Source organism: Sitophilus oryzae, unplaced genomic scaffold, assembly GCF_002938485.1.
Source record: "Sitophilus oryzae breed Bouriz unplaced genomic scaffold, Soryzae_2.0 scaffold_1396_pilon_pilon, whole genome shotgun sequence".
Taxonomy (NCBI): Eukaryota; Metazoa; Arthropoda; class Insecta; order Coleoptera; family Curculionidae; genus Sitophilus; species Sitophilus oryzae.
Window position 1 is genome coordinate 2,096,886 of NW_022146055.1, and position 12,317 is coordinate 2,109,202.

A 12,317-nucleotide genomic window follows, 5' to 3' on the forward strand; every position below is an offset into this window, starting at 1 on the left:
TCGACGATGTGCGCTTGCGTAGTATCGATGATCAAATGCAGCAAATATGGTCTACAAGGTCAGCCACCGGATCCACACCTTTACCACGGCACATAAAACAATCCTTTACCTCCAAATTTTGCGAATATTTTTTGGCGAATCGCTTTTCGCAATTCGCGTCTATGTTATGTCTATAGGGGGAGATCAAAACGTACTGTTTATAAGTTGGTTATAATTTTTTTGGCGAATATCTTTAAAATATCGAGTAATATTAATAAGACTATTATAGTGAAGACGAGAAAGCAGAAAATACCCTAAATAGTAAAATAACCTATAAACAGTCTATAAAGTCAATTTTTATCACATTTCGGTGCACTGGGCATGTTCAAATGAATTTCTTTTATTTTGTTTTGATATTTTATTTTTTTGTTAAGCCTAATTGACCCTACCATTATTTTTAAAATTTTAGAATACAACGACCCATGATTAGAAACTAAATCACTAGTAAAAATTGACTAAACTAACTACCTAGTAATTATTAAATTATTACACATAAAATACTAACGCCAAAATAATTTTAAAAAAATGCAATTCTGTTGTCTCGTGATACTAATATATTTAAATATCGTTTTTATAATACATAATGTATTCAAGTATTGATGGCTGGTTCATACTTCGAGTATTAGTTCTCTATATAGCTTTACCCTTAACAATAACCCTAAGAAATTCTCTTAAGGAAATACCGTTCATACTTTTCCTACTTGTCTTAAGAATATTTTGGTAGGCTTTCGCGCTCATACAAAACATGTTTTGAGTTAAGTATACAAATATTTTTAGAATTTAGAAAACTAAAGAGACTAATTATCACAATGATGACATTCACTTGTTTGTGAATAAACATTCATCATTTCTAGAGCAAAGAATAGATAATTACAAACATTTTAAACCGTCTGATTCAACAACAAACATTATTTCAAAAATTCTTAAAAACCCTAGTTTTAAATTAGCATTAGCCCTAAGAAATAAAATATCCAATATTTCTTAGGGTAAAAAGATAGTGGAGTAGTTCCTCTCGCCGCGCTACTCGCTGTGTGATATCAGAGGTGATATGACTTATAATATGGTGCGTTTAGACTTGAGCACGCACGCACTGATCCTTCGTGAATTCTCGAGTGTAAACGGCTGTGCGCGCACGCTCACTCTGAATCTGCCTGTGCGCGAGCAGCCGCGAACGCGAGCCGCCTGGTGTCGGTTTATGGTCGGTGCTCGAATTTTATATGTTGGCTCAGTTTGCTCCGGCAACTCGGCTTGTGTGTGTGCGTGCGTGCGTTCAGCAACACAACTCTGTTGTTCGCGCACAAGTGGATCACTTTATGCGTCGAAAAATAAGTTTTTAATTTAAACGGAGCCGAGAGCGCGAACGAATGCCGTTCGCGTACGCTCAGCTCGTGCGTGCTCAAGTCTAAACGCACCTATAGATAACAAGGTTACAGACTACAAACACGTAAACGTTTACGTACGCATGCGCATTTCTTATATTTTTTACACGTATGATTCTTTACGTCTGCGTTTACGTGCGCCAGTAGCGGCTGACTCGGCCGTCGGCCGTTGTTCTCTAATGTTTCTAGGTACGTGACGAGTTGATTGACTCCAATTTATTTTGATGCAAAAATGAATCATGATTTGTTAAATGGACATCAGTCTGGGAACATAAGTTTTGAGAAAAGTCACTTAGCATCATATTACTGACTGATGCCTTTATATGAAACTCAAAATATTTTGCGCGTTCTAGTAATATTGTGGATGTCAGGACAGAGGCCCTTTTAATAAGAAACTGTAGTTTCATTAATATAGGATTGAAAAAAAATTAAAACACAAAAATGGCTGAATAGAGACGGATATCTATCGCTTCCTACGACGGAGATCGCGATACTTGAACTATGAACGCTGGCATTTGTTTACACGATTCATATTCTTCAGATTAGGATTAATGTTAGTGTTAGGTTAAGATTGGAAGTATGAACCACCCATGAATTGATAAAACAACTACCCTAAACTAACTATAATAAATACATATCGCCATATCTATCACTAATAATCTATTTATTCGTTTGTTGAATAAATAATTTATTTTTCTGTCTTGTAATTTTGGTTTGTGGTGAAGGAGCCACATGGTTATGTTGCCCTGGTACCGTTTCCGTTGTCCTGGCTATCCTAGTTATCCTGGTAATTAGGTTGCTGTTTTTGCTTATTTTGTTTGCGGTGGAGGCAACGGGTCTCGGTATTCTTGGTTTTCCTAAGTGGAGAAATGAGAAAAAAATGGTAAAAAATTATCTGAAGATGATTTATGATGAGTGATAAAAGAAAGAAGAACACAATAGATCTTTAGGTCCGCTGATTAACCCCCCTCCCACTCATTCTACATTCTACATATGATTTTTAAAATTAAAATAAAGTAATTACTTAATTTACCTAAAAGACCAACGATTGTGCAGTCTTCAGATCCTGTTCCTCCACCGCTGGCATCGTTTGCCATGTGGCGTAGTATCAGGTGGATTTTATCTTCGTGTTGCTGCTGTAAATTTATAATTCGACGTTCCCCCTCCATTCTGACTTGTTGCAAACTGTGACAGAGATTCTGAACTCGACTGATGAGGTTCTCGTTCTGGTTCTCGAAATCTACGACTTGCAGTTCCAGCTTCTTATTGTTAAATCTTAGTTCAATAACCTAAAAATTTAAAGGAAAGTATAAAGACCGTTTTACAGTTCGCAATATTATTTGTCTGCAAGAAAAGTTGCAACTCTTCCTACAACGCGTGGGCATTCAGTATGGGATATTTTCTTAGAGTAAATCCGGACCTATATTTTTTGAACTTCCGTGCAACTATTGGTTATGTTTCTAGTTATTTTCAGATTGAGAAATTCTTCACATAACCTTACAATTTATATTTTTAGTTTAATAAGTTATGTTAATTCCTTAAATAACCAAATTATTCGTAAAAAATACATTTTCCAAATATTCTAATGAGCCATCAATTTTTCCAAACGGACGAGTTTGAAAAAATTGAGATATGATTAAAAATACGATTTGGGCATGTTTTAACTGGCCAGGACAAGACACGAAAAACATTAAACGATCAAATATATTTTTTTTGAAGGCCCCTTGATTAAAAATTAGTGGTTTTAACACAGCCATGGCACTCTAGGTTGAAATTTAAAATTCGATTTTTTAAGCGAAAATGTCAAAAGTTGACGTGATATCATTCTATTTAGAGTGTCATATTCTATCAAATAAAGTAAACAAATACCAAGAGTGCCGTTTAAAAATCAAAAGTTGTATGTAATTTATGTTATTTACTAACATACCAAATCTCATTTTTTTATCTGCAAAAATAAAAAAAGTTATAGGGGTGGTATTTTAATTTTTAACTCTATGGGTGGTATATATATATATATATATATATATATATATATATATATATATATATATATATATATATATATATATATATATTCACCACGCCCGGTATGGTGTGGTGAATATGAAAAATAAATTTTAATTTTACGAGAGGAATCTCCCCACGAGAGATGACACAAAACACCCTGTATACAGGGTTGTTCACCACATACGACACGGAATATTGTAGCTAAACGATTAGATTATTACAAATTGTAAGTTTTGGGTTCGTTGAAGGACTACTAGAGCTACAATTTAAAAATATTTTTACAAGTTACAGAGTGTCCCAAATAAATAAAAAATATCAAAGTTGTATTTTTTTAAATGGAACAGCCTGTATATTATTACATTTTTAGTTTCTACGATTAAAATAAAGGTAAATTTGATTTAGGTTTATTACACTTAAACCTTACCGTTTTTGAAATATTTTCAATTTTGTGAAATTGCAGTATAAATTTTAAGGCTTCATTTCTCCGAGGGTATCACACTTCATTTCTCCGAGGGTTTTTAACACTAAATATTTACTGAAGTTTATTTATTGATCAGTTATTGTGTTGCAATAATAAAAATTTTACTACCTTATACAGAGTGTCTAAATATTTATTTTAAATAATTATTAGCTTTAAACGGCAATAACTTCTTTAATTTAAATGGAACACCCTGTATATTTTACGAGAATCATATGCACAATTTAATTGTCCATCAAATTGTATACCATTTTTTACCTATCTCTTCAAGCTTCCGTAGAAAATTCATTTTCTTATAATGTAGAACTCATTTATCAATATACCCATGGAATATTGACATTTTAGATTATTTTTAAAGATGTACCAAATTTTTAAAGGGTACAGATACTAATATTGTCAATATAGTTCGTTTATTTCATTAAAAAATAAAAAAAACTGTTTAAATATTTGTTATAGAGGACGAATTAATAAGATTCCAGTATTCAAACTATTTTTTAGTACATTAATTGACTGTTTGCGTTAATTAATAATAATTGCTCCAAATACTAAAAAACTGAATTATTTATTTGTATTAGACAGTGTGGTAAAAAAACTAACACCTTAAAAATGATATTTCATTTTTTGACAAATGATTATATTTATAACAACAGAGACGTTCATTTGCATAACTTATTATTATATTGATTTCTGATTCAAATCCACATTTATTTAGAATAATTTATTAACAAACACAATTAAGTATGTAATTAATTAGTATTTGGGCGGAAATACTGGTGGTATATTTAATTAATGGTATACTCTTTTATAAAGATTTAAATAGTTTTATTTTTGCATACAAATGGGCTAGTAATATCATCGTTTTACTAAAAACGATAATATTACTAGCCTGTACATTTTGTACATTTGTTGTTTTAAAAACAATTAAAATGTCAATATTCCATGGGTAAAATGCTGCATGATAAATGAGGTCTAAATTATAAGAAAATGCATTTTCTACGAAAACTTGAAAGGATAGGTAAAAAGTGGTATAACACAATTTGATAGATAATTAAATTGTGCATCTGATTCTCATAAACTATACAGGGTATTCCATTTAAATTATGTATGCATTTAAAAAGCCTTAAAAGAGAAATGAAGCCTTAAAATATATACTGCAATTATACAAAATTGAAAATATTTAAAAGACGGTAAGGTTTAAGTGTAATAAACCTTAATCAAATTTACCTTTATTTTAATCGTAGAAACTAAAAATGCAATATTATATCATTTAAAAAAATACAACTTTGATATTTTTTATTTATTTGGGACACTTTGTATCTTGTAAAAATATTTTTAAATTGTAGCTCTAATAGTCCTTCAACGAACCCAAAACTTACAATTTGTAAAAATCTAATCGTTTAGCTTCAATACTCCGTGTCGTATGTGGTGAACAACCCTGTATACGGAAAAAATATATAACAGTTTTATACATTTTGTTTTGAAAGTATTTTTTATTTATTTATTATACGACTTTTGTTCGAATCAGTGATTATCACTGGAAAAACGCACAATTTTTACATTTATTTTAATTAAACAATGACTGAGTCTTTTGCAAACAGAAGAAAATTTTGCAGAATCTCATTACTATATATTACTAAGTATTTTTAATCATAGTAAATACGCATTTCACTTAAACCTACTTATTAAGGGCAAAACTAAATTTTACCTTATGAAAATGTTTGTACAATAACATCCTCATTTCGTTCTCGTCCAATTTCATCAACCTATCCATCAACATGATCTCACCCTGCTCCTCCACATTCTCCAAAGATTTATTTCTATGACCACAAATCATCTCGTTTTTATATTCAATAGCTAAATCTATGGCTTCTATAGCTTCTTCATACTGAAGCAACTTCCTCTCTTCGATATCGTTCAAAATCTTTTTATTCTGCGAATTTACGTCGATCTGGCAACGTTGCTCGACCAGGTAGTCTCGCGTTCTTCGCAGATTTCGAATTTCGTGCCTGTAACTATCGACTTTGTCGTCTGATATATTATTGCTGCTATCTGATGGGTTGGACGGGTGGAGAACCAAAGCTTTGGAAGTATCCGAGCTTTTTTGAATCTTTTTGTTGCTCTCTTTGGATTTATTTACAGCCATACTCTTCTCCTCCTCCTTAATTTGAGATTCGTACATTTGCATTCGCTTTTCTTCTTTTCTTTTGAGTTTTTTCAGTTTTTCCAACTGTCTTTTAGACGTATGAATGCTGTTTTCCAACTCCATCAGTTTTCTATTATCTTCTTCAGTTAAAGTTTTGACATTTTCTGCGTCCTTTAACTTGGTTTCCACCTCTTCCAATTCCTCTTTATACTTATTTTCGAGATAGTGATTTTTTTTGTCGTGAGCTTGCTTTAATTTTTCTTGAATGGTTTTGAACTCTTTTTTGAGTTTTTGGCATTTCTGTTCGATGCGACTATGAGCATTGGATTTGGTGTTTCTGTGTTTGAGAAGTTGCTGGATGAGATTCTCCTTAACGCGAATTGTCTGTTCCAGATCAATTATTTGTTTGTAGTAACCCATAAGCAAGATATTGACCTAAATAAACCAGAAAACATTGTCTATAGTAACATAAAAATTTATACAAATGAAAAGAATTTTTGGCATCAATTCAGAATACCCAATAACCAAATAAATAATGTTTACTGGCAGTGTCAACATTATGATGCGTAATGTAATATTATTATTTGTAATGTTAAACTAGTGATGGGAAAAACTGATTAATTTCAATAATCGAGAACTTGAGTTTCAAGCGATTTCAATAATCGAGCGATCGCTCGAGCAAAATATCGCTCGTATTTAAAAATACGGGTTTTCGCCCGTCGCTTGTACTCCAAGTTGTAACGCCAAGCAGTAAGTTGCGTGCGCAGAGCACATATTCTTTCGTGGATGAATGGCAAGTAGCAAGAGACGAGCGATTCGCTTGATTTAGATTATTTGAAAGCATTGTCGATGTAGGTCGTAAAATTTCGTCACTCAGATACGCAACGGATAACGTCGTATAAATTTCCTACCTGCAATATATGTAGAAAATTCGCCCGGCTTTTTATCGAGTATGTCACATTAAAATCGGATTTCAATTTATTTCATTCTAGGATCGCTTGCGTTCGTCGAATTTTCGCTCGAATTATTCCATCACTAGTTAAAACTGTCACGTCAGAAATTAACAAAAACATCTTTAGAATTTGATATTACATCTATGTTCCAATATTCAGAAATATACAAACTTAAAATAAATAATTTAGTTTAATATGGTGGGTGGCCAACTACAATAGAGGCTCTATCTGAGGCCAAAGAAATTATTTGGGAATTATTTTAACTAAAAAAAGGGTCCACTAAGCGTCTTTTATGGCCTATCAGAAAACGAAACATTTCTCAAAAATATGCACATAAAAGGGTATTTAAATATTTGTTGTAATCACTAGAATATTTTTAAAAATAAAGATAACTCTGCTTAAAGGAATCAAATGATTGATTGGAGCTCATTTAAAAGGCATTTTCTTTCTTAATCTGCAGTATAAACTTTGTCTCGATATATTTTGGCTTGGGCTAAATTAGGCTTTTAAATTTTATGTCGCCTAAGCATAATTTTATTATTTTCAAAGGGCATTTTTGTATATTGTCACTACGACAGTTGACATATGCCAAAATAATGTTTTATTATTGCAGTGTTGTTAATTCAATATTTTTTTTTTATTAATTTCTAGAAATTTTTTGGCATACACTGTAATTTGTAGTTCATTTTACCAATAAATTTCAAAATCAAAATTCTGTAAATTTTTTTTTAATAGCTCAAAATTTATACGGAAAAAATATTAATTTTGTAAGTCATTCTTATAATGTACCTGTTTAAGAATTTTTTTCTTTATATCATGTGACACAGCAGGCTCAGTAGATTCCTTGGGTTGTTTCGTGATTGCCAGTTCTTCATCACTAATTTTCGAAGAATTGAGCGAATTTGATTTTTCTTCTAATTCTTCCAAGAAATGTATGCTATTTCTCCTACCTCTCGCGCCTAAGGTAAATTAAATATAAATAAGTACAAAAAGAAATAATTACGTTTATGGACAGTTTATCAAGTAAGAAAACCTAATACATATATGTTTTTGACAGACAATATCCCAAAAATGACAAAAAACTGAGTAAACTAGTACATTTTTAGATTAATAATATACCATTCAGGTCATTGTAAAAGCGTGGTTTGGAATTTAACGTGTATAACAGTGATGTAAACAGCTTAATGGAAAATCAAATGTATTAAAAACAGATACACGCTGGGTTGATACATTTCTCCTATGTGGTATTGCCGGATTTTGCATCAAACTTTCAAACTGCACAAGTAGGCGTTTATGAAAAATGTTACATCTAGGATTGGAACTTTATTTTTCACAATTAGTTACTCATTTTACTGCAGCTGTAATAGATTATATTTAGCTTAGATATATTATCTTCATTTCAATAGTATACATGGAAGTTTTTAAATAGTTTATTTTTTTACACACATTTTTCTACACAGGTAAAAACTGGCAGCACTGTGTGCCGCTTTTTATTTTGCCTCTCTGTCTGTGAACTAGTCATTTATATTTATCTCTGTCGCATGCGTTAAAATACAGACCATGCAAATGAAGTGTCCAGGATGGTATATGACTAAAGCATGTCATTGATAAATTCCTCAAAATTTACATGCAAATATTGCCAACATAGTTTTGTCGTAAAGTGTCACAAGTATTGTAAAGTCTCTCCAATAAGAGTGTAATATTCTTTTGTTGGGCAGACTAATATTTGACTTACCTTTGGAATGATAAGAAGAGTTTAAAAAACTGTTGTTACTACTGCTTAGCAGGCTTTTTGCACTGGTGAAATTTTCTTGAATAACTAAGGCATCAGTTTTAGATTGGAATTCCTCTATCAAATTGTCTAACCTGTAAAATATACAAAATTAATATAGATTATATTAACAGACTGAAAATATTTAAGTAATATAATTTATATACTAGATCACACACCTTAAAAAAAGTTACAGAAAAGGTCAATATCAGGATTTCTATTTGAGATTTATCTTTTTCACATTAGTAAATTTTAAAATATTCACATAAGTATACAGGGTGATTCAAATTTACTTCTACACTTAAGTTGTAGTTTTTAAATGGAATGCTGTATATATTTTTTGCTTGACAAATTTTGAAATATGGCCATTTTCTGCATATTTTCACAAAATAATGAAATACCGTAAAAAGATGCCCGGTTGCGTAGAGGTACAGGCTCTCGTCAAACAAAACAAAAATTAATCTTTATTCATTAATTTTCTGTTTTATAATGATTATTTTCAGCTCATTTATTAATTTGTGAACCATTAATTTACCACAATATAGCAAAACATTTTACTTTGAACCCTGGATACACAAAGTAAAGTTTTTTTGGTATACCTTGGTGAGATAAGTGTTTTATTTTACTAGATTATGCTAAAATTTGATAATGCTTAATATGGAAGAAGTCACAGACAGCATCAGTAAATTTTCATTTAAAATTTTTAGTGATTTAATTGTGTAGAAAATTTAATCTAAAAATGTTTGTTAAAAATGTATTAAATAATACAATTAAAAAAAAAGGTATATAATATTTAGTGACATGGTATATTATAGACATTTAGCCTAAATTTATTACTCTATCATTGTTAGAATTTAAGAATATTTTTTTTTAAATAAAACAAAACAGTTTATACCTCTCTATGAAATTATGATCCTCATCTGACATGTCCCCTTCACTATCACTATCCGAAAAATTCTCTGTATCCTCCTCCTCAATTCTTTCCAGTGATCTGTGCGGCTCAGAATTATCACTCAAGCACTCCTCACACTCCTGCTTCAACATTAACCACTGAGAAATTTGTTCCATTTCAGCCTTTTTAAGACATCCAGCTGATACCAGTTTTTGAAATAGTTCTTCAGCATTTGAAACAAGCTTCAACAATTGATTAGCAGCAAATTGAAGACCAAAGAGATCCAGATTTTCTGGAGAAGGCCTATTGTCGTACGTCATATAAGAATTTACCGTTACTAAATTCTTTATCATTTGGGCCCTTGAAGCTAATTGCAGAGTATATAAGGTTTCACCAAAATCGTTTATTAAAGGTGATATACAACAAAGTAATAATGTTTTAGCGCGACCACCAAATGAATCACGTAGTAAGGTTGTTAAAACTGATTGATTATATGGGACTTGATTAGTTCCAAAGTGATTGAGTCTCATACATTGTTCCGATAAAGTCATGATACATGCTTGTAAAGTTTGTAGTCCCAAGTCATTGGGAACAGTTTGTGCTAAACCATTACTATCATAAACAAGTAACTTTTCACAGCTAGCCAAATCAGCAAAGCTAGCTGTTGAAACTCTATGCTGGACATTTGCATCAACTAACCATTGTTGTTCCAAAGTTATTGTAAATAATGTATGGGCACATTTAGGAGCCAAGTTTGATAAACCTATTTGGATTAACTGAAAAGCATCTAGAATATCTTCTATCTCTACACTACCATTACCCAACAAATCTTGAACTGTATCGCCACATATTTGAGACCACGTAATATGTATAGACCATGAACGATCACGAAATTGCTTCAATTTTGACAGAATATCTCGGATAAATCGAGGAACCAAACCTTGTTCAGATTCACTAGCAGCATAATGAAGCCCAGGTCCATATAAGGTATACGTTTTACCAGTATGCGACTGACCTAAAGTAACAATACTCACATCGCACCCCTCTAAAAAATAATTCAAAAGGGGGCTCGCAGCCGTACAAAACACCGTATCTTGACTACAATTTAATGGTAAAGCATAGTTTACTGGATAAGTTTGGTTGGAGGAAATCTGTATAGTGTTGTTTATGGAACTGCTTTGAACGCACGTGATATTTTCAGTACTGGGTGGAATAGGACATATTCGGACCGCGGTTTCGACAAAAAATTCCATTTTTTTCCGTTTTGAAAACCGAATTCAAAAAATATTTACATTTTCTTTCGACAGATCGATCAATTTTTACATAACCTACAGTAAAACGATCACTGGTCATTGTTGCCAATCGTCAAAATTCATAATATTTAAAGCAGCGTTTACATCATATTCACGTGACCCAACGTGACCATACCAAAGATTTTTATTTTGTGTAGAAATCAAAGGTAGAAATCGAAATTTTAGACCATTTTAGACAGGACAGAATCGATAGAAAATATGCGTTTAAAAACAGATCCATCCTTCGTTTCATTAGGTTTATTACGTGTATTAAACCTAATGAAAATTAGATACATGATTAGATGGTAAAAATACCAAATTTCGGTAACCCAATTTTTATTATAGTTTATAGATATAATACAACTTTATTTACATTTCTAAATATCAACAGCATCTATATTACTATATTACCCTTGTATATGAATTTTAAACAGGGATATTACCTAATGATTACCTACTCTGTTAGTATTAGGGTTCCCGATACTGGGTTATGTAAAACTATATTGAACTATCCTATTACAATAACAAAACACAGTTAACTTTATTCACATATTTGATATATAAAACGCTACTTTTGTGACTCCTTTGGATTATTTTCATCCTTTTTGTCTAACAAAGTGCTACGAATACCAACTTTTTCTAATTCTTCAATAAGATCACCTGACTGATGCAGTTGCAGCATTATATCACAACCTCCTATAAATTCTCCATTTATAAAAATTTGAGGAATTGTTGGCCAATTTGAATATTCCTTGATTCCTAAAAAAATATCAAAATAAGTAAAACCATTTATGTTTTATGTCTATTAATATCGAAAGATTAGGAAACTGATCTATTATCTAAGCTTATTTGTACTATTAAATACCTTGTCTAAGGGATTCATCTTGTAGCACATTATGTGCATCATAATTAACACCGTGCATTCTTAATATTTGGACTACAGCGTTACTAAATCCACATTGGGGCTGTTCAGGTACACCTTTCATAAATACAACTACCTTATTATTTTTCACCAATTTTTTTATGACCTCTTGCGATTTAGTACTATTAAAACGAATTATATTTTTGGCGCAAGTAAAAATGGGGTTTTTTCTTGTTAAAACATTCATGATTTTAAATAATTTATATTTACAACAGAACTTTTGAAACGTTTTCAGTTTTCAGATGCTTTTGATCACAGCTTTTGATGTTTATATTTTGACTACATAACCTCTATTTTTTCGTTAGATTTTTTTCGATTCTGTTTAAAAATTGTACATTTGTACATTTGTACCAGTACATTTTTGTGAGATAAAAATAATTTTTCTACCATTGGCATACATTGGCTCAACATTGGCAGTACTACCACAATACATCCACAATA

The 12,317-nt window shown here is 31.2% G+C and overlaps 2 protein-coding genes across 2 annotated transcripts; both read right to left on the minus strand.

Moving 5' to 3' along the window:
- Positions 1 to 582: 582 nt before the first annotated feature.
- Positions 583 to 10,996, minus strand: LOC115875845 (kinesin-like protein costa). Its single transcript, XM_030891374.1, has 6 exons — positions 9,666 to 10,996; positions 8,735 to 8,865; positions 7,789 to 7,958; positions 5,609 to 6,481; positions 2,452 to 2,707; positions 583 to 2,275 (listed from the first exon to the last, which is right to left on the minus strand). Exons 1-6 carry the CDS (start codon positions 10,913 to 10,915, stop codon positions 2,079 to 2,081), a joined length of 2,877 nt encoding a protein of 958 aa, XP_030747234.1. The 5' UTR covers positions 10,916 to 10,996; the 3' UTR covers positions 583 to 2,078.
- A 281-nt stretch (positions 10,997 to 11,277) lies between these two features.
- On the minus strand, positions 11,278 to 12,226 carry LOC115875847 (glutaredoxin-related protein 5, mitochondrial). Its single transcript, XM_030891381.1, has 2 exons — positions 11,820 to 12,226; positions 11,278 to 11,713 (listed from the first exon to the last, which is right to left on the minus strand). Exons 1-2 carry the CDS (start codon positions 12,061 to 12,063, stop codon positions 11,523 to 11,525), a joined length of 435 nt encoding a protein of 144 aa, XP_030747241.1. The 5' UTR covers positions 12,064 to 12,226; the 3' UTR covers positions 11,278 to 11,522.
- Between the last annotated feature and the right edge of the window lie 91 nt (positions 12,227 to 12,317).

Coding starts and splice junctions, on each gene's coding strand:
- LOC115875845 (XM_030891374.1), bottom strand. CDS start 10,915: ATGGAATTTTTTGTCGAAACCGCGGTCCGAATATGTCCTATTCCACCC. Junction 6,482..7,788: donor AGAAAAAAATTCTTAAACAG/GTACATTATAAG, acceptor TGGTTTATTTAG/GTCAATATCTTGCTTATGGG. Junction 2,708..5,608: donor TGTACAAACATTTTCATAAG/GTAAAATTTAGT, acceptor TTAAATTTTTAG/GTTATTGAACTAAGATTTAA.
- LOC115875847 (XM_030891381.1), bottom strand. CDS start 12,063: ATGAATGTTTTAACAAGAAAAAACCCCATTTTTACTTGCGCCAAAAAT. Junction 11,714..11,819: donor AGATGAATCCCTTAGACAAG/GTATTTAATAGT, acceptor ATATTTTTTTAG/GAATCAAGGAATATTCAAAT.